Consider the following 25506-nt stretch of genomic DNA (forward strand, 5'->3'; position numbering starts at 1 on the left):
TCATTATTTTAGAAAGAAAATAACATATAGACCTCTGTATTTGCAATTAATATATCATTTCTAAAAAATAATAAATTATAAATGTCCATTACTCTTAAGAAGTGAGAGCACTAAATAGATTGTTCTATAAGAGTTGTAAGAGGGCATTTATAATTGATTTTTGTTTTGAAGTAGTAAATGTAATTGATTACAAATACATGTAGTATATGTAATTTTCTATTATTTGGATACTTATGCTGACTTTTCATCCACAAATATACTGCTTTTTCGACATAAAACTGGATCCAGCCACCACAATTTAGAAACACCATTTAAATTATTTAACAAGAAAGTCTACTTCACAATTCCTTGATCTAAGAACAAAACTAACTCTAAGATGATCAAACATCATACACACAAACTTAATATTGTCGAATAAAAAGTTAGCCAATCTAAAGAGTGAGGTCTGCTGAATGGCTAAGGTTTATAGTTTGCTTGTAAAGGTTAATATAATTTTTTTGAAAAAAAAAGAAAAAAAAAGAAATTAGGGCGAAACGCTGCCCTATATCTAAATAATAAGAGACTTTGGTCTTTGCGAAAATATTTGGACAAGATAAAAGGCCATTGTTTCAAAAATTCGAAGGAAAAAAAAAAAAAAAAAGGATGGATTGCCGTTCCGACTAATCGAATCAGAAATGGTCCTAAAGGGAAACAGATGCGCCAAAATTTTGGCTGGATTTAGAGCCTGTAATGGATAAAGTTGAACGCAAAGTAAGTCGAAAGCTGAAGCAGAAGCCATTATTATGGTCGGGATCCGAAGCAGAATCTCTATCGTCATCCAACTCGAAATGCTACCGGAATGGAAGAAGAATTGTTAGATTTGGTGGTTAATTGCTCTTTCATTGAAAAGAGTTGCCTTCGAGGGATGTAGTGAAGCTTTCGCCTCTCTGATTTTGAACAGCTAGATGATGACGATGATGGATTCAGCATTTGCAACTGGAGTTCGCTCAATGTGCGGTGGCTCTTGCTCTTCCTTCACCATTTCAAGTACATTTATCATTCACTGTCTTGTTTAATGCAATTTCAAGTCCATTTTCCGGTACGATTAGTTATCTAAAAGAATTGCATTATTGCAGACTATTGCCGATTTCGGAGCTCCGACGATTCTCCCGGAGTCCACGGCAACTTCCGTCGATTGCCTCAGGCCAATAGCCTCGACGTACCATGGTTTTTTTTTCTTTTTGAACATTTAAAAAGAACATTTTGATTACTCTTTCCCGTGATTTAATCGGAGTTTTAAGTTTGTTTGTGTTTACATTGATTTTCAGGACAAGAGCTCTGAGACTTGCAGATGGAGTTTCTTTCACAGAGAAGAAATATCTGCTCCGCCGGAGCAGAGTCCAGGCTACTGAAGGGTACTCAGGCTCGACTTCAGATCCCTTGGAGTATAACAGGAAGTCACATTACCACCCGTTCGAAGACATCGCAGAGTCCATGACTCCGGATGTTGGAGATGGCAGACTCACTGCAGCCGAGACCACTAGAACCATAGTTGAGGTACTACTAACATATCTTCTTGTAGAAATTGAGAGCCCTGTAGTGGTTCGATGTCAATCTTGTTACCAAGTCAACACTTTTGCAGGTAAACACGAATGCAACACTTATGTTCTCAGCATTAGTTGATGATGACATTCACGAGAACATTTTCTGGCCTGAATTGCCCTACGTGACCGATGAACATGGGAGTAAGTTAGATAATTGGCATTTCTTGAAGTATATGATAAACTTTTGTTTCCTTTCATACTGCATAAAGATCTGTAATCTCCTCTTCTTCTTTTTGTTTTTTTTTGTAATTATTAAGTTGTGTGGCAATTTCATCAGATATATACTTCAGGGTGAGCAATGACGAAGACATTATGCAGACACTAACTTCTAAAAACAACTTTGTGGTAGGCTTCTTACTAACCTTTGGTAGATATCTGTACTAAAATTTGTCATGGAAGCATTGTTGTTCTAGTGAAATTCTCTATGCTTAATGCAGCAAGTGATTATAGGCATAGAAAGTATGGAAATGCTTAGTGGGATAAACTTATCAGGACCAGCAGATATCGATTTTGGCATTGAAGAAATCACAGAAGAGTGTGATGAAGAGGATGATGATAATGATGATGACGATGGTGACTATGATAAGGTGTATGTTTTATCCTTGAAATCTATGGCTACTTATTGGCTGTTATATGTGTTGGGAATTTTTATGCTGATATCTCCCACATCTTTCTTTAATACTTTCAATGTTCTTTTATTTATTTATTGGTAGGACTGGGTTGGAATTCTCGAAGATGAGGAAGATGTGGATTCTGATGAGACTATTGGCAATTGGGGAAACTTGGAGACTTTACATTCCTCTCACCCGATTTATTTTGCCAACAAACTTGCTGAGGTGACAAATTCATTCTGATTAGTCAATGTACTATAATATTCAATAGGGTAAAAGAAATTGAGTTATTGTCTTTATCATCAGAAAAAAAGAGTTGCATTCCAGTCAACAAGGCTCCCAGTATTGCAGGGTCTGGATGGGAATGTATACAGCCTTACCCCCACATCATGAAAAGGCTCTTTCCATGTTTTGAACCAGCATCTTGATGCTGGTTATTGTTACCCTGCCTCCTCATATTCTTTGTGTCTACTGTTAACTTTGTTTTTCAATTACTTAATGGCTAAACAAAAAAAACTATATTTATCTCTGGTTGGGTTAAATGTTGGCTTTTGTGTTGCAGGCAGCATCAGAACTTCCCATGGATAGGATAGATCAACCTCCAGCTGGTCTTGCCATCCAAGGCCTTCTTAGGCCTTCCTTTGTTGAGAAGCACTCTCTCATCCAAAAGCAAATGCCAGGCAATGATCCCAGTGTCCAGAATCAAGTTGGGGAATTAGAAGACGAACTGGAAGATATTGGCATGCTTAATGGTCGTCACCATGAGTCAACCTCTTTTAAACATGGTAGAATCTGGGCAGAGGGACCGGATAAAGTTGAGAGCATTAGACCTGGAACTTCGTTTTACAAGCTTGAGATGATCAAGATTCAGTTAATTTTATCACATGGACTTCAGGCATGTGCCCCCCTCCCCCTCTTCTTTTTGAGTGCTTCTTGGCTGGACATTGGTCAATTGCAGCTATGGCTACCTTTGACGATGAAACATTTTATCTTCACAGGAGGCATCGCTACCATGTGATTGAAGCATATAGTTGTCCTTTACCTGTGAACTTTACTTCCTTTTTTCTTCTTCTTTTTTTTTCTTTCCCAGGACTAGTCCAGATGTAAATTTTACAAGGGCTTTGTTGTAACATATACTTGTCCTGTACTTGTGGACTATTAGTCTAGATGTAAATATTACTGGGGCTTTGTCTTAGATTGGTGATCTTCCAGTTTCTTAAATGCATAAAGATAATAATTGGTAGTGATCCATTAGGATTGTAGACCATAGGAAAGAATCCTTTGCCAGTGAACTTTTATTGACATCTGAGATGCAAAAATTAAGGAAACAATTGGCCAAATTCGTTTCTGTCTCAAAGTGACTGCCATCAGAGTTGAGTCCAGAGCTCAGGCTCCCATATTTGAGTCAGCAGATATTGTTGAGAAATGGCCTGAGGCTATATGCTTTTAAAAGTTTCATGCCTAAATCATGTCATTGTTAGTATTGTTTATAAGCTTCAATGTTTCAGGCTGATATTTCTTGTCTTGCTTATGTCATGTTTTCATGCAAACGGATGCACCTTTTGAAATTGTAATAACACCAATTTTACTTTTTTACAGACCATAGTGGAAGTAAATGATTTTTGGAGAGCCAGGCCTGATGCCATTGCACATTCAGCAGCCAAAATTATATCTCGTTTGAAAGCTGGGGGAGAAGAGACCACAGAAGCCTTAAAATCTCTCTGTTGGAGATGCAAGGGTATCAAAGTAGAGGTACTGCAGTAGGTATTTGTGATTGACTTCTGGATGTTATGCTTCAATATTAATGATTATATGCACGCACTTCAAGTATAATTTACCTTGGTGCTTTAAAGTTGGAAGGTTATTAGTACATGTCTGAATTATGAATCCATCTTTCTGCTGATAGGTTGCTCTAAAAATCCCTGGCAAACATTTCTGATGTCAATAGAAAATTTTGTTCTAACTACTTACTGTGACCTTGTTTACTATAGAGCTTTTAATGTTGAAGAAGGCATCATGCAAATGAGTATTGGAGCTCTTGTTGTTTCATGCTCAACTCTTGAAAATTTTGGTTCACCTGCAGCTGTCTGTTAGAGGTTAATTTTTACTTAGGGAAAGCATGTTTCAGGTTCATTGATGAGCTTTGTTGTCTATGACTCCGTTTTATATCCTGTCCTGTAACATAAGTTGTTTTTAGCAATTTAATATATTCATAGTTTTAGGTCTGGCTTGACTGTAGAAGTGATGGTTGGGACTCCATTCAGGAGCTGGACTAACTGTAAATCATATTAGGGCCTGTTTGGTTACATGGGTGTGGGGTTTTTTATTTTTTTATATTTTTATTTTTTTTTTTTTTCTTTTTTTTTTTTTTATTTTTTAAAAATATTTTTTTTTTTTTTTTTTTTTATTTTTTTTTTTTTTTTCTAAAAAAAATTTTTTTTTTTTTTTTTTTTTTTTTTTTTTTTTTTTTTTTTTTTTTTTTTCTTTTTTCCTCCCCCCCCCCCCTCCCCCTTTCTCCTTTTTTTTTTTTAATATTAAAAAAAAAAAATATTTATATATATAAATTTAACAAAAAACACAAAACATATTACACACACAAACACAACATAAGACATCATGGAAGTTTCTGTTTCATATGAAACTTGAATTATTCAAACTTACTTGTATCATTACGTTATATTTACTTGATATGGGATTTTAAGGTCTTGGAGCAAGTTGGAGTGTGGATACCAAAGCAAGATTGAAGGAGTACTAATTAACAAGATCAGGAAATGCTTATATAAACCTGAAGTGTATGTACTTGTTGACATGATATTACAGTCTTCATCATGTAGCATAAAGTTGAACCATTCATAATCATAGTTGGTAGTGTAGGTCGTGTAGCATTTAACCACTTGTGCTGTAGGATAAATCTAATACACTGAAGTGAAATATGAAGCAGGAAAGGCACATTCAGTTGAATCTTCTGTGAGGCACCTTAAGAATGATGTGCACAGATGCACTTCAAATAATTTAGGATCTACATCTCTGTTGAATGTCCACTGAAGCTTGATGATTCCATCTAGTACTATCTCAGAGATTTGGACTGGTTGATTGATTCTTACCTCCAACAGTGTGATAATGCTGGTTGAAGGCAAAGCATTATTTCACCATTTTCAAGTTTGAAGCATGTAATTTTGCATATTAGTAGTAAAAAAAACTCAAAAAGTCTGAGTAGTTTCGTGTTCTTTTCCTTCAATGTTGTAGGATTTTCAATAAAGGCAAGTGCTTTGCCTTGCATGTTCTAGCTTCTCATTTAAGAAGTCTCTAGGCCCCTATGTTGAAACTGAGAGTTTGAGGACATTTGAGGTTTCACTGCAGTTTATTCATTAATGTTGTGCTTATGCTTGAACTCTTGCATTTTGTGGGGTTGATTTAAAAATTGAAAATATGCTTCCGGTTGAGCTAATCTTTGCAGCCCAATCAACATGAACTAGTGCGTGACAAATGACTTAAAGCATTCAAGTTGTTAGTCTATTGTGGAATAGGCATATTCATGTCAATGATCTTTGCTGGAAAGCCTGGAATAGTAACTTGTTTTTTTTCTTCCAGTAGGACGTGTGTATTGCACTGTGAGATGAAATATTATAGAGAAGTTTTTTTTTTTGACTTCAAACATTTCCTATTAATATTTATTCAGTATGTGAGCTTTAATATGTGCAATGCCACTACTTATTACAGGAAGCAACTCTCATTGCTTTAGATAGTCTTGGCTTTGATTTGAGGGTTTGCTCAGGAACACAAGTTCAGACTCTGCGGTTCACATTTCATACACGGGTAAGTGGTAATCATGAATCAGTGACTGGAAATTTTATCTATAATTTAACTAATGTTTGGCCTTAAGATTTGCAATCTATATTTTGTTTTAGTTTTTGGTTCAGGAAAACAAGCGTATCTATAAAAGATAGATGTGGCTATCGATTTTGACATAAACGAGTCTAGTACATTTTTGAGAGCATCATAAAAAGGAAGCTTTTAGGACATGCTACAGAAGCACTGATGAAATTTCACCAATAATTCTCCACCTCAAGACTTGCTTCCGTATGACTTGTAAGATCATAAATGGAATAACATAGAGAACACTGGACACTCATATGAACAATTCTGAATTCCTACCTGCGACCATGTCACTTGAAACTGTATCCAGTTGAGGAAATTAGGCAACCTTTAAACAGTTTGTCTCCTTTTAGAAGACCCATTCTTGTGCCATTGATTTGGCCCCAGTACCTTAACGCTGAACATCATGTCATACTTCCAACATTGGCCCAGAGTGAAACTTGAAAGATCTTATTGTACCTTTTTTAAGTGGTTGTATTTGGTTCTGATTTCTGAAGCCCAGTTGTGATTTTTTCTTACTCTATGAAGTCATATTTCTTTCAATCTTTAAGACCACAAGTTCACAACTATGTGAATGCATTCTGTGACCATAGGATATTCCTGTTGCTAACACTGTTCTGACCTTCTCTGTTATATGTATGTGTTCACAGGTTATTTCAGAATACAGTGCTGAGAAGCAACTTAATGATCTATTATTCCCGAGGGTCCAGCAAGCTCAAAAATGGCAACAACCTCATTGGAAGGAATGCTAATTCTTTCAAGAGCTTGTTGAGTTTATTTTATAGGATGTTATGTTTTAAACATTTTTTTGGTGGAGCATGCTTTGTGACGTTGGGGCTTATATAATTGAATTCAGCAGGTCAACAGTTGCAATGATTTGTAGCTTATGCATTTTAGGTGCAATACAAATAATAGAAATTGAGAATCCATTGCTTCTCACTTTTGGATGATGGTATCCTTTACAATTTTATTTATCGATGTTTAGAATCAAGATATGGATGTGTGGTATCCAACTCAATTAGTGCAATTTTTAGCCAACGTGAAGATGACAGATGTGCTTCGAGCACAATAGTAGGCCTAGTGGCAGCTTCCTTTGTAGAGGCAATAAGTCCTAAGAGGTCTTAGGTTTGATCGGTCTCTTTCACAGCTTCTCTCACCCCTGCTCCCTCCCCCTCCCTCCCATTCCCACACAATATAACAGGGGGAAATGTATCTAAGTCCATTTTTGACAATGTAATGGGTCATCATTTTCTTATAGATGAGTGACAAGTGTTCATAAGTCACATATTTGGGGTGGAGATTAAACTAAAATGAATAAAATATATGATGTTCTGGATTTTATTTTTAAATTTTTTATGTGTGGGTCTTCTTAGTGGACCACAAACTAATGTTCGGACTTGGGTCCCCTTAGTGCAATATGTTACGGGTGAGTCTTACTTAGACTAACACCGTTAGTCACCTATATTCAAATTTCAAATATGGAAGAACCAAAATGCTCTTTTATTCTTTATTTTTTTTTTTTTAAATTAAGGAACTTGGATGTTATTAACACAAGGGACGCTTGTAATATATTAAAATTTAGAGTGTAATGTAGTTATATTCAAATTCGGGGGTGTATTATTGGATTTTATCAGACTATTCAATGAAGATAGTTATGCTAAACGGTGCTATTTAATTAATTGTTTATTATAGGTAGGTTTTTAATTTCCTTTTTTGCCATCAAACAAAACATTTTCACTCCACTCGCAGACCATTGTAACTGTTACTTCTCACACCGTTGTCAGCTCATGTATTTATCCCAAATCTTGTCTTAGGAGTCGTCAGATTAGTATCTTTATTGTGAGTCGTTACTGAATGAAGCGGAGGGCTAATGATATGCCTCATCTCATCTTAGTGATCCAGTGGGCGAATGAACAGTTGGACCCCACAAGTTCGAAAACCATGTGGGTCCCACTGCAAGGATATTTCCAACCACGATTTGATATTTTTCATCTTCCCGCCGATTTCCTCATTTCGAGTTGGCGCCCTAGCCGAGCAGACTAAAATTGTTAAAATCCGGAACAGAAAGCGTAGAATGGATAAGCAATCGAGCACCATGGTAGAATGCAATGCCTTCAGCAAGACCATCTGTTCGATCTGTTTTGAAGATCTGAAGCCAGTGGTTGAAGATCTTCAAGCAATCTCCATCTGCGGGCATGTCTTTCACGAGCTCTGGTTAGTTTATTTTCTTTCTCTTCTTTCCTTTATAAGAATGCTGCTCCTTTTCCTCCTTGATTGAAGCTAGATTGATCTGATTTACGTCCTTTCTTCTCTTTTTTTTTTTTTTTGGAATTTGGAAAACGAAAAATTAGTCTTCAGCAGTGGTTTGAGTATTGCTCCAAAGCGAAGAAGGTCACGTGTCCCGTTTGCAAGCAAAAATGTTCACAAGATAAAGCTTTACGACTTTATTTCCAGTCAATTGGAGAAACAATTCCGTCTCAAAAAGCATCTGGATTTGAAGTGGAAGATGATCCTGCCGAATTGCTTAGGGAAGTGAAGAGGCTGGAGGGAAAGCTTTCTGGAATTACCTCATCCTTTGAGCTTCAACAGAATTATCTGAAAGAACTCGATGAAGAGGTTTTTTTCTTTTTCATTTATGAGTGTTTTACTCACTGTTTTTGTTGAACCACCCTTCAGTTCCTGTATGTTTTATCATTTATATGGTTATACTTGCAGCTTTGCGCATGCAAGGAAAAGGCCAAGAAGGAGGAATCATTAAAGGATGAAGCTCAAAAAGAAAAATATTTAATTCAGCAGTTATTGAATTCAAAATCTGAGGTGATTTACCCTTTTTTTTTCTTTTTTTCATTAAGAGAACCTATCTCTCTGAATTGGCTGTATTGCACTCGCTTTAATTTTTCCTGTACCTTGTAGGAACTTCTGAAAGCATCTTCTGAGTGCTCAAGGGTCCAGGAGAGAAACTTAGCTCTAGCTAAAGAGCTTGCTGCACTCAAATTGTAAGTATAGCAGTAAAATTATATAGCCGTGCTTGTTCATATTTCACTTAATCCATTTTTATTCTACTAACCACTACTATTCATTTATAACCTAGAGTCTCGGATTTGAATTTGGAGGAAGAAGATGTTGTTAAGCTTGCTTCATTTGGTCGTCAGGCTAACAGTAAAGATACAATAGATATTTTAAAAAAGTCACTCGTACTACGTAACAAGTAAGCTCTTTAACTTTTCTGTGTATATCTTACTAGCAAAACTCTGTTCACGTTCTAATGCATACAAAAGAAGAATCATGGAGGTAAATCCTGTGCTAGGTGTAAAATTACCTGGGAGAAAACCAGGAGGTGGTCTAAACTGAGTAATCTCTATCCAAAAGAAACTAGGAATTACATGTGTAACAGTTAGTTGAACTGAAAGACAGTGGGTCTTTGGCCAAAACCACTCACCTGGTGATGTGGATCATCCTTCAGTTGTCTTGGTCATGCGTGTTCATGTATTATTCTGTTACAATGAATATATATCTCATTGGTTCTTCTAGGGGCTTTTAAATTTGTATTTAATGTCATATATATGTATAAAAATGAAAAGATTTTGCTACAGCAGCCAATACATATTGATGAAACTTCAAATTCACAAAAGCTTGCAACTGTACTGTGAAATTGGAGGAACTTAATTTAAATGTAGAATGAGATAAAGACTTCTTTACCTTCCTGTATTAACATGGGCATTTAAAAGCCTCAGGTACCATGGAAATGGTTAGAGTTAACTTTTGGATATGAACATGTTTTCTGCTTCAGATATATGTCAGATAGATTGCTAATGTATGACTTCAATTATGTACATCTTGATGTCTAATGGTGCTGATTGGAGAGCAACAATCTGTGTAGCCAACTTGAATGAGTTTTTACTAGATGAATAAAACTCGAATGAGTTTGTTTGAGATTGATTTGTAGTTGTGGTTGTGGTTTTTTACTTTATTCTCATGTTTAACCCTTGTTTTGTAAGACTGATGTAGCCTACCCCATTACCCCCATTCAGTTGGATCCAGGCTGAGATATTGTAGAAAGACTGCAGGGCATTTAGTTCTTCGAACTTTAATCCTACTTGTTGGTTTGGAAGTAAAAAGAACCCATGACGAAAGGAAAATTGTGAAGAAGTTAATCTATGAGTTAGGTGATTGACTTCCAATTTAATGGTTTGGTTGACGAGTGTAATTTTTAAATATATTGAATTAGGTTTCTTTATCAGTCTGATTATGACAGGAAAGAATTCAGATCCCTCATAGGAAACTTAAAGAGAGTGGTGTTATTCCATCCAACAGGTTATCTGTCTGTAGGAATGAAAATGAAACCGATTTGGAAAAGAATTACATTTTCCTTAAGGTGCATGCGGTTGTGGTTTTTCTTTGACAAACTAGCCTTGCTTTAGAGATGAAGCCTTTAACTATTTATAGTCAGGGTTGGATTCCATTAATTGCAAGTAAGCCCTTGTGATTCTTCTGTCATGCGTTAATTTTGTTACATCTTGGTCTTCCTTATCTGTTCTTGTGGAGCATATTTGTCCCAATTCAACCCTAGCCGTATCCCCAACAAAAAAGGGTGAGCTGCATTGATCCTTCTACTCCAATGAACTCTGCTCAAAATCATACTTGTTAGTGGATCCTAAGCTATGCATGTTTTCCTCATCACTTACTCCTAGATTCATTTTAGGTCCATTCGTAGCTCATTAGCTCTTCCTTCAATTGGAATAGGAAATCATCTCTGTACTGGAGCATGTAAAGACTCAGTGTTGCACATGTCAATGTCAACTCAAGCAACATTCTTGCAACTTGTCATAAATTTGAGCTGCTCCTAAAGTAGCTCTAATTAGTTCATTCCTTAATTTACACACCTCTTATCTTTCCAACATGCTCATTTCAGCAACATAATGTTAATTACAACATTCAGCCCTATTATTGTTGGTCTTATTCCTGTCCTATCAAATTTTCAGTGTAGTTTAAGAGGAATATGTCAATTACACCACCTCATAATACACCCTTCCACTTCATGTATCCTCTATTTGATCTTTAAGCAACATCATCCTCTATTCCCTGTTATTTTATGATTGAATAGGGGTTCCAAAAATTTTCACTTTGGGTAACTCCATCATTAATTCTCATTCCATCACTTTCAGTTCTATTTACTAAAGTTGTATGCCTTATACTCTCCTTTTATTTTACTGATCCTAAAATCTTGAATTTGAGGCCGATCTCAATAATTTTAATTTTTTTTAGTGAACAGTTATTTCAACTCAATGTTTGATCCCTGCTTTTGATTCATCCATGAAGGTTATATCATCAGAAAAAATTATTCACTTTGGGTATCATTAATTCTCATTGCATCACTTTCAGTTCTATTTACTAAAGTTATATGCCTTACACTCTCTTTTTATTTTACTCATCTGAAAGTCTGGAATTTGAGGCCATCTCAATAACTTCAACTTTTTTTTTTAGTAAACAATAATTTCTCTCTGCTTTTGATTCTTCCATTAAGGTTAAATCATCAGAAAAAATTATACAGCAAGGCATGTCAGCTGGTCTATAATTAGGAATGCGCTATATGGATTATTGATTATGTCATAGTATGGCTTATTAAGCATAGGTTTTGTTCCCCCCAAAAAACAAAAGATAAAAATATATGGTTTTTATAGTTGATCATCTGGCATACTTGTGTTCATATCTTATTAAACATCTTGCTTAACCAAATAATTCCACATTCTATTGGATGCCATCTGGGCCTATTACTTTACTAGTTTAATTTTCTTTAAAAATCCTTTGGTATGTTTCTTGATGGTTATTAAACCTTATAAAACACTGTTGCTTTCATTTAGATTGTGGTAGAAAGTTTCGTCCTTTCATCGGTTATTAATACTTAATCATCTTTACTTTTCATGTATTAAATATGCTTGAGGCCTCTACTCTTTGTTTCCCTCATCTTAGCTACTTAATAGATACTGTATTCTTTATTTTTATCAATAACAAGAAAAGTTATGGGATTCCTTTTGGACTTTCTAACGCCTGGATGAATGTCAAACCTTAGGAGCTATAAAGAATTGTTGGCCCAATGCAATCTTTTTGGAAGTAAAGAGTCGCGCCATCTTCGGAAGCTTGAAAAATCTGAAGCAAAGATCAAGAAATTGAAGGTATGTCAATTATGAGTCCTCCCAATCCATTCTTATGATGTCTGATCTCAGCTTTGAACTTAGCCTGAGGATCTCCATTTTGGTGGCAATTTAACAGTCAAGGGTGCAAGAACTGGAAACAGCCCTTGAACAGAGAGAGAATGAAGTTTTAAGGTCTTTGAAGGATTCCAGTATAACTCCTGGCAAAGATTTTGGTGAGAGAGAGAGAAATGTGAACTCCAATTCTTCATTTATCAGAAAATATTCATCAGACAACCAGATGGACCTGCCTGTTGAACAACTGGAGGAATTGAACCAGAGAGTAAACTTGACAAATGGTCCTTGTCATTCCCATGAAACAGAAAATTCAAAAATTCAAAAGGATCTTGGTGCAAACACCTACAACAAGGAAGCTAATGCAATTGATCTTGACAAGGGAAGACATTCTTCTGTTATTGAGGATATTTTGGAACATGCTACTGCTCTGCATAGAACACCATCTCCTGATTTGAAACTTCAAATGCCATCTCGTTTTAGTGGCAGTGTAAAGTCTCGTTTGTCAGCTCCAAGTTCACCTGGTGACGGCAAGAGAGAAGCTTGGGGGCGTGAAGCTTCATGTAATGACACTAAGGACATTGATAATGCTTCGGCGTGTGTTATGAAGGATGATGTAGTGGTGATTCCTGATGATGTTAAGGAACTTCCTGTGCTTAACATCCGAACTCCAGCTCCAGCTTCTATTTCAAATCCAGGTGAGTCTGATTGAATAGTTGGTGAATTGAGGGGCATGAATTGGAATCTGCAATCATTACATTTCCAGCATTTTTTACCAGTTTTATATTGCTTTTCCTTTTGTGGGTAAGCCCAGTGTTATATTGCTACTTGCATGATATGATAGACGATAATGAACATCGAAAAAGCTCTGTTTGGATCTTTTTGAGTTCAAACCATCCCTATCTGTCCACTGCTATATTAGATCAGACGTAGATGATGGCATCATGTCAATTTCATGCCTTACTTATCTCAATCTTATTCCATTGGTGGAGGATTTAGACCTTCTCTTGGATCTCCAGCTAGCTCCGAAAGAGCAGAAGATTATGCATCCTGGTTCTTGTAAGATTTAGGCTTAGCTAAACTGAGGTAGGGGTCCATTAATCTTTTTACTGAAAGGGACAACCTGAAAAGTGAAATGGCTGGAGATGTGGGTGTTAGTATTGTGCATATGTAGTGGCAATTTCACTGACTATTTTTTTTTTCCTTTCAAGTTTTGCTCAAACAGAAGAATTATTCTTCTAGACTTAATCTATTTCAGATTGTAGGATATTTGTCTCATCTCATCCTAACCCTCACCAAACACAGGGGATCGATGCTTTACTGGTGGACTTCTTGGGCCTGATGGTACAAAAAGATATCTAGGAAAATGGTGCAAACGGGCCCAGAGGAAGGAACCAGCTTCATCATCAATTGTGCAAGGATCAGGCACTAGTGTCGGAAACCTGATTGCTGTTGGAGCTGATGGAAGAGGTGGTAGAATTAAAGTATTGCGATCTCAAAGGGAGGCATACTTGGTGGGTCTTTCCTTCATTTCATATTCAGACTACTGAGGCCTTGACAGTTCAATCCTCTGATGACCAAGTATCTAATTGTTTGTTTTGTGTAGGATGGCAAAGGCGGTGCACCCTGCGCAAAGAAACCAAAGCATGGAGCTAAGTTAAGTCGTCAGCCATCCTCAGGGAATTTGCAAATAGAGCATTTTTTTGCAAAGTCGGGTCAATGATATACAGGATGTGTAAAGGGTCTTTCAGCTATATATATCTTTAGTTAGTTATTATGAAAGAAATTTAAAATTAGGTTTATATCTAAGGTTGCTCATCTTTGCTAATGATTGCAACGTAAAAGCCAAAAGGTAATTGGTCTGTTGTTTATTGCCCTAAACTCAGCCGACCAAGGGATATTTGGACCCTAGACATTGCCCCTAGGTTAATCCAAAGGAGAGAAAGAGGGCAAATTCCACATTTTTTCTTTCTTTTTTGTAAAATAGGGCAGATGACAAACCCCCCCTTAAAGTAATGGAAGTTTATCACCATAAGATTGCTCAGTTGGAAGTAACCAACACCTCTGAAGAGGTCTAGAGTTCAACACTTCTTCATGGCATATGTAATAGTTCTCACTCCCCCAAAGCTTAAACTCATTGCTGTCCCAATTGATGAAATATTACTTGGGCATCTTGGCTTCAAAATTTACTGGTTCTTTTAATTGTTGATAGCCAATTCCAGTTCATTTGGAGACTTTGGTAGCAGGTACTTGTACATTCAATTAACTTTGTTTTTTCAGATCTTCCAACCATAGCATTCGTTGTCCGGTGACTAAAGAAAGCTTGATAATATGTAATTTCTGAGCATTCATGTTTTAATTTTCTGAAGGAACCCAGCAGGAGTTAGGTAACATGCCAACATTTGAAGCATGGTGACACAAGTCCACTAAAAAGGCACGAGGGCAAGCTCTTTTCATACCATCAGAATTTTATGGTTATACCAAATATATTGAGACGTGAAATTTATGAATACACAAATTTGCCAGAGATTATCACCCGTGTCCCTTAACTCCCTCGCGTGTCCGATGCTGCATTGTTAGAGCAGCTAGCTCCTGTATCTGCGTTGCAATCCCACAACATTGTGCTCTTTTCTATGCAAAGGACGGGTATGAATTTTAACTGTAAAACGTTACGTTTTACTCTTCTACCTTCCTCCACTCCATGTTGGACGGAAACAAAAACGACAAGATCCTGGGTTTTGGGTCTTATTGCATTCACCAACCGAACAGATAAAATCGTTCATCTGTTACATAAACCCTCTCATCACCCACCCCAGGCAAGAATGACAAAGGCATTTAGTCTGGTTCAAACCCAGGACCTGAAAGGCATATTCATAGATACAACAAATCTCCCGTTACAAAAAATTTGTCACTCGATCTAGCATACTGAATATCATATAATACATAAAAAATCTCAAGCATCTCAAAGTGTAAAATCCCTGATACTTTCATAGGTAATGATCATCAAAAATCTCACGCAGAACTTGTAAGCCCAATCAAATATATAATGGGATGAATAATGACTACATTTTGATCAACGCACAAATAGTTACATTTCTCGAAGTCTGTAACAAAATTTTCCGTCATTGTCCCGAACAAAATTTTTAGTCTTTCTTTGATGAGAGACTCACTCTCTTCCCAATGACATGGAACTTATCACTACTTTCTAACTGCATCCAACGACAAAAGAAAATTTAACATAATTTTTAGTCTTTCTTTGATGAGAGACTCACTCTCTTCCCAATGACATGGAACTTATCACTACTTTCTAACTGCATCCAACGACAAAAGAAAATTTAACATGAACATGTCAGTGTCACGTAACTGAAAGTCACCATATCCAGATATGACAAACTAAAAGATATTTGTTGCTGTGAATAAGAAAAATATCACAACCCTCTCATTTGGTCCTTTCTTTAGAGTAGAAAAAAGTCCAAAACTTCGAGGGAAATACATGCAAGATTTAAAAGAAACCCAGGATTTAAATGGCGATACTGTTGACACCACTGTCTCCATTATACCTTCTGAATCAAATTTATGTAGTATCAATAGCACCACATTCATATTAATATTTCCAATTTGAATTTATAATGTTAGGGAGATTCAATTCATCTAACCAAACTTCACAAGTTGTACAACGGCACTCCTGCTGATTAAAGGGAATAAAATAATTCCACCATATGGAAACAGAAAACAGTCTGGTAACCTAAATTTCACAGTGCATGTTTGAAGCAAAGCGGAGAGGTTTAAGTCCACAAGTAGCTGGATATTCCTGTTATTCACAATACCAGAGGTGTCTACATAAATTGTAGCCCAGTAGCAGTTTTATATATAATTAGATTGTGTGATAATTCTCCTCCCTGATGATCTCTCTTCTTACAAGCCTATTCTTCTCCTACTTTCTTCTATTTCCAGATCCAAAATACCTTTTAGTGAACAAGAAAACAAGATGATGAAACTTCTAATCTTTTCAGTAGAATACAAAGAAAATCCCAACACTTCGTAGGAATATCATGTCACAAGGACTAGAGCTACTTAAAATGTGAGTGGCTTGTGATTATCATCTTTTAACTGAAATATTAGATAACTTTGTCTAGACGACATCCTACTCAGATATTAGATGATTTCATCTGGACGAGATCCAACTCAGCTAATTGTCAGTTATACCCTCAGCCACACAAGCATATGGCATAGTTAGGCTAGAATCCTGAATGCCACAGATGTGTGATTCAACGTTAGAATACAAACTTTTCTGTACAAAAGGGTAACTGTGCTTCTCCTAAGTCCTGACCATCAATTAACACACCTAAGCAATTAAGCTTACTGACTTCAATCTTATTCTGGTTGATGTTACTAAATTATGTACCATCAATTCTGAGATAGTTTTAAACTGAAATAAATAAATAAACTCGTTATCAGATTGTATACCTTCTTCTTCAAGTAAGAAACAGCATCCCGCCTTGAAGAGAAATTGGAAAAAACAGCTTTCGAGTGTTCATCAATAAGTAATTTAAGTTGTTTGAGCTTCAGTGATCCATTTGGAACCTAAAACCAGCAGTCAACCGATGGTCAAAACTTAAAGCAGTATTAAACTGAATTAAGTATATTGTAGTTTTTGAAGCACCTGACGTAAAATTTGTCTGCACAGCTTCTTCAGCTTCACTTGCGGCTCTTCTTCATTGATATCTGTATCTAGCATGTCCCTGTGTTTTCGTTTTATTGGAGACATAATATTAGGACTACTTGCTCCCTCCTCGTCACTAAAAGATGTCTTCTTTCCCCCCCAGTGGCAGCCTGCTATTTTTTTGGGACGATCCTTGATACCCAGTCCTTGCTTTCCAGATGTGGCTTTGTCCTGCAGAGTGACAAGAATGGATCAAAAGGTGAATAATTAACCAATCACCATGCAAATAGACAAGCATAGCAGCAGCATAGAGTTTATATGTGTGTGTGCATGGATATACCAGATCCAATAGATAGGACAAAAGCTGAGCAGCTGAAGAACAAAATTTCTATTTAATGACCCAAAATAGAAGAATCAGTAAAAGAAATTATAACATCCACTTGTCGGTGCAACATTGCACCACTGCCTGGAAATTGCCTCCTCCGGAAAACATCATCTAGAAGCAACTCACATGCCTAAATGCAAGTAAGTTTCCCAGTCCATTCATCCAAAAAATAATATTCAATCCCCCCCCCCCCCCCCCAAAAAAAAAAAAAAAAAAAAAAAAAAAGGAAATTCTCCAAGTCCACAACAAATGTAAATCACCATTAACTCCACCATGAATATTGGATTGAAGTAAACAAAACATACAAGCTACTATCCATGAATAACCAGACACCCTGAAAACGACCACCTCCACCCACCTAAAAAACCCCAACCCAGCTATGCTCAAGTCTTGAGCCAGAACACTTCTCCAGAAAACATCACCTGTTCCCCTCAAACTCACCATGAATATTCACATGATTACCGTTTCCCCTACCCTAAACATCACAGGAGCCACTAGAGAACAGATTGACACAGTGTGTCAGGGAAAATACTATCATTAAAGCCATTAATGAGTTTAGTAGGACCACTCCACGAATGATCCAACCCAACACGTCCAACATGAATTAGACCTGATTTGATTATATGATAGAATCAGGGTATATCTGGATTCAATCTGTTCAACCTGTACAATATGCTCAACAGATAGACAATGATCAATTATGAAATCACTTCATATCAGGGAAAATCTTAACTGCACAACATAGGCTTGTGGTCTTGGATATGTGCCTAACATCAAAAACTCATAAAAGGTGCAAGGTTAGCTATCCTAGGATAAGATGGTGGAACTTTAAAGGAGAGTGTTTGAAATCCCTCACTAATGAAATAGTCAAACAAGGAAAGTAGGATTTTGCGGGGGAAACTAATGCGATGTGGAACGAGATGGCTACGTGTATAAAAATGTGGCTAAAGATGTCCTAGGTGAATCAAAAGGAAAGCTCCATTCTAATAGAGATACCTAGTGGTTGGATAGTGAGGTTCAAGCTGCCATTAGGAATAAGAAAGCTAGTTTTAAGACAAGCAAAGGACTAAGGGATGTTGAAGATCTTTAAAGGCATATTGGCTCGAAATGAAGCTAGGGAAATTATTGGAAAAGCAAGGTGATGTATTAAATTAGGCACTAAGGAAAGGGGAAAATCTATTTATAAGATAGCTAAAATAAGGACGAGAAGAGTAGAGATTTTGACTATGTTAGATGTATTAAAAGCGGAGATGGTAAAGTACTAGTTTGTGATGAGGACATTAAGAAGAGATGGAAAATTTATTTCTCTAGTCTACTAAACGAGCACACTTAAAGTATTTGGGAATCCGGTGATTACACCATCCATCAAGCCACCAATTTTCAAACATATATACAGATAATTTTGATATTCAAAGTAAAAGAAGCACCAAGGAGGATGAAATTAGGCATAAAGAATGTGATAACATGGATGTGGTTTGGTGGCATAAAGAATGTGATACATCTTCTCTAGGTATAATCCGGACAAATCAGCCAAATATGAACAAAAAACTGTTTGCATCTTAGCACTCATTATTAAAAGTAACAACCCCCCCCACCCCTTTTCACAAAAAAGAAAAAAGAACCAAAGCCTTCTATTTAAGTAAACATGATTTATTCATGACTTCTTTTCTTCTTTTACTTTTACTTTTTTTTTTTGGGCGGCTTTTTTTTTTTTTTGGGGGGGGGAAGATGTAAGAGAAACTGGGGAGCGGCCGATTCAAGCAGTTCAGAAGAAATCCAGCACATAGCTGGAAGGCCATTTCAAGTGTATCAGTGGGGTGTCATAGGAAAATGTGAAGGGACAAGGAGCCAGTTCTAGCTACTTTCTACATCAAGCTATATAAGAGATGTTTAACGTCCACTGATGCAGTATCAAAAACCAAGAGGACCTGATTTGAACCTACAACGAGGTCTCCTCAAGTTCTCAGGAGTCCATTGCAGTCTGCCTCACAGGGTTAGTAAATAAGTTTTATTTTTTTTATAAAATGGTTAGTCCATCTGATAATTGTTTCTCAACAAGTACCAATACTCTTCCCTTTTGAATTATTTGGAAAGTTTGTTAAAGAGTCCTACCTGAACTAGGAATTCTGTTAGGTTGATTGACTAGTATGTTTTATCAGACTTTTTTCTTTTAATTATTCTATCAGGATTTGGGCCAGGTCAGACCAACTCATTCATGGATGTAGTCTAATTCAGTCCAATGCAATGAGTAGACATATACATAAGCCTAGCCCATGATTAATGGATTAAGCATATTTAGATGCTTCTATGAACCAAGGGTTCAAAAGTTGCTCTGGGTAAACTATCAGGTTCAGCTATGTAGATTTTAGCGGGTATCAGGCAGATTCCTGCTCTGTTAATCTTATGGGAAAAAAGAGCTTGACTGGAACTGACACTGCCAATTGTTAAAACAGGTCATAGATAAAAAAATAAAAATAAAATTAATTTCAGATACAGTTATCAAATATCAACCAAGGAAGAGTGAGAAAAAAATAAACTAATGACTATCCTAGGGCAATCATGCGCTGAAAAGAAACTCTTAATGTACCGAATACATTTTTTTCAGGGTGGCTGTATGTAACAGAATAACAGGTTGGTAACTGGATAGGTGCATAAGTGGTGTTCAATGGAAATTATTCTGAAACTTCAGGATTGTGTTCTTTTTATAGCAATCACTTCCTTGATGGGTTTCCATATTTACATCATTTCCAATCCTTCTATAAAATTTGAATCAAGGGTCAGAAAAAAAAAAAAAATCAGTATTAGGCAATTAACAAACTTACAGTGAATCAGAATTGGCTCAAGTACAAGAGGCACAGAGGAAGAAAGGATCCGCTTTAGCGCATATGCCATGCAAATATGCATGTGATCCATGAAGTTAGCCATAGGCATAGTTCTCAGTTCATAAACAAAATGACAAAATGATATTCCACACAATTAAGCTCTATCATTGCCATGAAAAATACATACCTGGACAAGTTTGTAAAGATTCTCTTGATCTTCTTCATAAAAGGCAGTCCGCTTATAACAGCTTTCAGCAGTTTCAGATGAGGCCTTTTTCCTTGCATTTTTTGCACCAAGAAAACCACCTGAGACAAATCCATGTTTATAACCCCACCATTCGGGTGAAACAGCTTTATCCATGGTCCCTGTCATAACAAGTGAATTTTTTTTACGGGGCAGGAATACTGAAATGAAGTCATAAAGCTACAGTTTTGATTCAGACATAAAATGTGGACATTTTATCATCCCACAAATGGGCATGAAAGAAGCCATCATATAATTGCACAGCTACTTAAATGTGAACAACATATAGTACTACTATAAACAAGGATAATCAGCAAGTGCCTTGGCATGTACAGCCCAGTATACATGAAGAAGTGGTGCACCCAGTGCATGAGGCTTGCGCCCCCCCCCCTCCCCTCCCCTCCCCCCCCCCAAAAAAAATAATAATAATAATAATAATGGGGAAGCTGTTTGCAAACTCAAGCCCACAACCATTAAGTCGCAAACAACCACACCATTCCTCCAAAATCACAATGAAGCAACCTTCCAGTTGGATCATTGTGTGTACATGCCTTGCATATTCCTACATATCAACTAGAAGTAAAAGCAGGAGTGAAAAGTACAATTCACAAATGACCAATCATGAGAATGAAGACAACAGAATGGTATGTGAAGAAATTGCGACATAATTGACACATTGGTAGTGTTAAAAAAAATCTCATTACAATAGGATGCTACTTGGAGCACAATTTGAGAACGCTACACTTTCACCATTTCTATGATGATTAGCTTCAAGTTAAACAATCAAATTCCTGCATGGTAAGCTCCTGGTAGAAACTCTCTCTCCACTTGGGAAAAGCATCAACATACTGTCTTATGGCTTTTCTTTGGTAGCACTAGGTCGCAAGGAATAAACACAGTCCACACTATACTTATGCCAAATACATATCTTGTTCAAGGTCACGTCTACAATAGCAATGGAAAAGCCACCTCCTATAAAGATCCAACAGAAAACTAATCTTTCTTTCTTTTAGCTTGCAATCAATGTAGTCACCAGTCATTGCAGTTTATTTTCCCAAGCAACGTTGCATGAATCCACATAGATTCAAATATAACAGGAGTGTAAATATAAAAGACAGAATAAAAAAATTCAGAATACATTGGTCCTATTCTAATATCCATGGGGTGTAGCATTTGATTCATTGAGTTGAATTCAGAATAAACTGAACTAAAAAATGGCGAACCTGGGGCCAAAGGCTTCTGCACAAGCAAAGCAGGGGGTGGGGACTCTTTGGCACAGTCTTACCCCCCAACAATTTTTACTTAGAGGCCATTTCAATGCCTTGACCTCAGGTTACAACAGTGGCACACCAACCATTGTGCCCAGGCATGTCCATCGGAATGAGAGGACCAAAAAATGGAAAGTCCGATGGGTGTAAGAAATAGCTACTTAATTAGTAATGAGATCCATTAAGTAATGTATCAGGCTCCTGTTTAGTCATAAAAGGGTCCTACTGTCGTTAGTTGTGTCATGTTTGAAGCCAAGATTATCTAGAAGACATAGGCTTCTTTGACTCCAATTAGTTGAATTTTTTTTTGAATCCTTGTTAATTAAGCTAGTCCAGCAATCTCAAGAGTTTTATATTTAAACTTTCTTCAACTTGAATTAAATATGTACCTCCCCAATGATGATGGTTAATGAATTACGATACATGATTTGGATCCAACAATCCAGCAAACAACGGCCCTACTACAACACAAAGAAAGGGGCCTTTTGGCCCGCCATTTAGAGCCATTTAGAGTAAGAAAAGCGCGTTAGCCTGTTCATATATATATAGCAGTAGGCCTTTTCTTGCTGGGGCACTAGCGTGCCCTTTGTATATATTAGTAAAGCTTCTCCCTTCGCCCGGAAGGAAAGCACTGACCTTGAACTACTTTGACCACTGCGCTTGCCCAGAAGCAAAAGCGAATCCAAACTATTTACTTAAAAAAAAGCGGGGTTTTTGAGCTTAAATAATGTTGATGTGGGGGCTTTGAATTCGAATAGTAACCAACAACGCTTCCTTTTTTTTCCCCTCTCTCTCTCTCTTTCTCTTACCCCTCTCTTTTGGCTCTTTCTTTTCTTAAGTTACAGTATGTCAGTAACAGTGTTCACGGGTAGTTGTATACTGTTCAAAGTCCCAAAGTAATCCCCAATCTTATTTTTCTCCTACCCACAATGTACACTACTGAAACCGGCAAACCAGACGTGGGCAAGCCAGCAAGCCTTTTCCACGTCTGGTTTGCCAAGAAATAGTTTTGGGCTTTTATGGCAGCCGATCTGATCTCTGATCCCTAGATCAGAATCAATCTAGGATTTGCTCACTTCGTCGACATTCCAATTCCAACTGTACTCCTAGACCAGAATCTGGGATTTGCTAGACATTCCAATACCAACTGTACTCCTAGACCTGAATCTGGGATTTGATCACTGTAGTGACATTCCAATACCAACTAGAATAGTATTTCTAAATTTCCTGCAAAAATTACCTTCAGGTTCAACAGAATGAGGCTCATATGTCTCTGTCTCCACCATACTAGCTTGACCATCATATGCTTCCAAGTCCTCAGCCTTCTTGACCTGAAAATACAGTACAATGTTAAGGGTAACTTCTAACTGCACTTTACATATGACTGAACTGTCAGCAAAATGGCCTAGTTGGAATGCATCAACTGAGATCAGTATCTTTACTGGTCAAAACAAAACAAGGATGGAATCCATTAATATGAAATATGAGTTCAGAAACTTGTTGGTGAACTAAGTGAGTTTGGAGGGTGGGTCCAGCCAGCGATTCTTACATAATTGAGGGATGATTCACATACAAAGCACCCCAGAACCACGTCCTTGGTCAAATTTAACCTAAAATGTGCATGCTATATATAAGTCAAATGTGAAACAAAGTTGTTGAAAATTCTGAAGATGCCACTAACACTTATTGTTACAGAAATGGGGTCTGTCGCATTCTTGTGATTTTTACAACTCTGGAGCACATTTGGACCTTCGTTGCATACTTGATTGGGCTGACCTGTTTTCAGACCAATGGTGTTGGATCCTATATAAAAGGACACATACAACTGAATGTCAGAGGCATTTTGTAATAACAGAGGTAATGACATTCTTGTGGTTGAAAAACTCTGAACCATGTCCATGTTTGGCCCTTGTAGCATACTCCTAGTCCACTAAAACTTGTTTGGTGTGATGCTTGTGGAATCCTATATTAAACAAGTAACAAAATACACCATGCCTGCATTTCCTGCCACGTAGACACGTGGCAACTGGAGAAATTACTTCTACTCTTATTCAATTTGGAAAGAAAAAGAAAATCAACAAAAATAAGCAACACAGAAAAAGTTAAAGCCTAGCCTTCAAGGGGATGGGGACAATGGGAGGGTCATGACAGACGAACGCTGAGACATTTTTAGTTAACTTCTCTCAAGCATGACAGTAATAAGCAATGCCGCAAAAGCATGAAGCACATTCTAGAAAAATTTTTGATGTCAAGGGTACATCACAATAGCAAAGCAGAGGTACAGTAAACCCAACAAAGATATGTAGTTGATCGGTCCTTCCCCGATGTTTTGTGGTTTAATTGATCATTTTAATTCAAAATGTGCTGATTCTGCCTGACCTGGGTTAAGTGTGACCAAAATACACATTAACAGACCTAAGTGTGGGGGTTCACATGTTAACATGTGACTTCCATTGAAGGGAGTAACATTTGAAAAAAGCAACAAACTTGGAAACTTACAAGAATCCCCTCAAGATCCTTTGACGAATATGCGCTGACAAGCTTTCCCCTTTCTCTTTTCTTGTACCTGACCAAAATAAATAGAAAGAGAAAATAGTAGTATTAGAAAGACAGCTAATGAAAAATTCAACAAGATACAAAGAATTATATGACAAGCTCACCTTCCCTGTGGTCGAGAAGGTTTAACTACCACACCCTGCTCCTCTTTCGGAGCACCATCTTCAGTGCCTCCTTGAACATCATTCTTCTCAACATCTAACAAAACCAAACGGATATAATACTAGTCAAACCCACTTCCTTAGAGGGAGGAACATACATAACATCAACTCAACTAATTGTACCTTCATGGTCAGGTTCAGCTACTTGCTGCGAAATTAGAAAACGAAAAATTTTAGTAAATCAAACACATTTGCTAGCACGCAGAAAACGGGAGAAATAAAAATTTGTATATTTAGCTGCTTACCACTTTCAATCTTTTAAGGATGTTGTCAAATTGTATGGTGTCAAATGCCCAATTGTTATTAGCTTTGTCTAAACCGACACCTATCGATAGATTTAACACGAAATAAGTAAGACGTACATGCAACATGAAGTTATTCACAACTTCAGATTAAAAGGAAATAAGTGAAACGAACCTGTAGTGTCTTGCTTGTTTTTAACTCTGACATATCCCTTAATTCCTTGCTTGTCTTTCCCCAGTCCTTCGCCTTCTTCCCATCCCTACACATAGAAGGCGGAATAACAAAAAAGTTCATTAGGTTATGCAAAATTCTAACTCTAGGAAGCAGACAAATAAAACAGCCTAGGATACAGGTGAAAGATCAAAATACTCCACCGAGTAACAGTTTCGAGAAATTGGAGGCGATTTTGGAGAAACGGAGAAGCTAAGAAACATTTTCAGACATAGATTGATCAAGAGAGAGAGAGAGAGGAACTCACCATTTGCTTCATAAGGCGAAAGGCAGCAGACTGTTTCTCAATTCCAACATAGCGAAGGGGAGCTTCAGGTGCCGCCATGGCTTCTTCCACCGACGATCCTCCCTTCGTCGTGTTCTAACGGTTCCTCTCAGAAAGAGAGGGAGAGAGGGAGAGAGGGAGAGAGAGGGAAAAACCTTCGTCGGAGATGCAAAATCCGAAACTAGGCAACAGTGGAAGACGGAAAAGATACACTAACACGTTGCGGCGCGTTTGGTTAAGTTGCTTTACGAGGTCACCGTTCAGGCATCAGATGCAATTTTATAAATTTTACCAGGAAAATACCGACTTCCGCTCTCGAACTAAAATGTCTTACGGATCTCTATTTCGATTCAAGTTCGGCTAGTCCAGAATTTGGGCCTGGGCTGGGATGT

General features: G+C 37.1%; 3 protein-coding genes across 4 annotated transcripts; 2 read left to right on the forward strand and 1 right to left on the reverse strand.

Annotated features, from left to right (window-relative positions):
• The first annotated feature begins 646 nt into the window (after positions 1 to 646).
• LOC149013742 (uncharacterized protein At3g49140-like) lies at positions 647 to 7127 on the forward strand. 2 transcript variants are annotated; one of them, XM_089159529.1, is made up of 11 exons: positions 647 to 1026; positions 1116 to 1206; positions 1308 to 1536; positions 1622 to 1724; positions 1861 to 1928; positions 2021 to 2170; positions 2297 to 2419; positions 2757 to 3089; positions 3794 to 3946; positions 5915 to 6010; positions 6721 to 7127. In XM_089159529.1, exons 1-11 carry the CDS (start codon positions 945 to 947, stop codon positions 6820 to 6822), a joined length of 1530 nt encoding a protein of 509 aa, XP_089015655.1. In that variant the 5' UTR covers positions 647 to 944; the 3' UTR covers positions 6823 to 7127. The 2 variants fall into 2 exon arrangements, with proteins under 2 accessions (XP_089015655.1, XP_089015656.1); XM_089159530.1 differs by lacking the exon at positions 6721 to 7127 and having other exon boundaries at positions 3794 to 3958; positions 5915 to 6002.
• A 959-nt stretch (positions 7128 to 8086) lies between these two features.
• LOC149013743 (RING/U-box superfamily protein) lies at positions 8087 to 14421 on the forward strand. The gene is made up of 9 exons (XM_089160264.1): positions 8087 to 8284; positions 8422 to 8686; positions 8786 to 8887; positions 8984 to 9066; positions 9162 to 9278; positions 12141 to 12243; positions 12341 to 12974; positions 13582 to 13790; positions 13883 to 14421. Exons 1-9 carry the CDS (start codon positions 8145 to 8147, stop codon positions 13997 to 13999), a joined length of 1770 nt encoding a protein of 589 aa, XP_089016390.1. The 5' UTR covers positions 8087 to 8144; the 3' UTR covers positions 14000 to 14421.
• Positions 14422 to 14846: 425 nt separating this feature from the next.
• On the reverse strand, positions 14847 to 25369 carry LOC149013744 (D111/G-patch domain-containing protein). The gene is made up of 11 exons (XM_089159165.1): positions 25097 to 25369; positions 24793 to 24877; positions 24621 to 24700; positions 24499 to 24523; positions 24319 to 24412; positions 24158 to 24224; positions 22899 to 22989; positions 20334 to 20512; positions 16940 to 17170; positions 16744 to 16860; positions 14847 to 15587 (listed from the first exon to the last, which is right to left on the reverse strand). The coding sequence occupies exons 1-11, from the start codon at positions 25172 to 25174 to the stop codon at positions 15522 to 15524; spliced, it is 1113 nt and encodes a 370-aa protein (XP_089015291.1). The 5' UTR covers positions 25175 to 25369; the 3' UTR covers positions 14847 to 15521.
• Between the last annotated feature and the right edge of the window lie 137 nt (positions 25370 to 25506).

This window comes from Hakea prostrata, chromosome 6 (assembly GCF_041222555.1).
Source record: "Hakea prostrata isolate BN-2017 chromosome 6, UWA_Hpros_2, whole genome shotgun sequence".
Lineage (NCBI taxonomy): Eukaryota > Viridiplantae > Streptophyta > Magnoliopsida > Proteales > Proteaceae > Hakea > Hakea prostrata.

Coding starts and splice junctions, on each gene's coding strand:
- LOC149013743 (XM_089160264.1), top strand. CDS start 8,145: ATGGATAAGCAATCGAGCACCATGGTAGAATGCAATGCCTTCAGCAAG. Junction 8,285..8,421: donor CATGTCTTTCACGAGCTCTG/GTTAGTTTATTT, acceptor ACGAAAAATTAG/TCTTCAGCAGTGGTTTGAGT. Junction 12,244..12,340: donor CAAAGATCAAGAAATTGAAG/GTATGTCAATTA, acceptor GCAATTTAACAG/TCAAGGGTGCAAGAACTGGA.
- LOC149013742 (XM_089159529.1), top strand. CDS start 945: ATGATGACGATGATGGATTCAGCATTTGCAACTGGAGTTCGCTCAATG. Junction 3,090..3,793: donor TTTTATCACATGGACTTCAG/GCATGTGCCCCC, acceptor ACTTTTTTACAG/ACCATAGTGGAAGTAAATGA. Junction 3,947..5,914: donor GCAAGGGTATCAAAGTAGAG/GTACTGCAGTAG, acceptor TACTTATTACAG/GAAGCAACTCTCATTGCTTT.
- LOC149013744 (XM_089159165.1), bottom strand. CDS start 25,174: ATGGCGGCACCTGAAGCTCCCCTTCGCTATGTTGGAATTGAGAAACAG. Junction 24,524..24,620: donor TCCTTAAAAGATTGAAAGTG/GTAAGCAGCTAA, acceptor CTAATTTCGCAG/CAAGTAGCTGAACCTGACCA. Junction 22,990..24,157: donor AGGATCTTGAGGGGATTCTT/GTAAGTTTCCAA, acceptor CTGTATTTTCAG/GTCAAGAAGGCTGAGGACTT.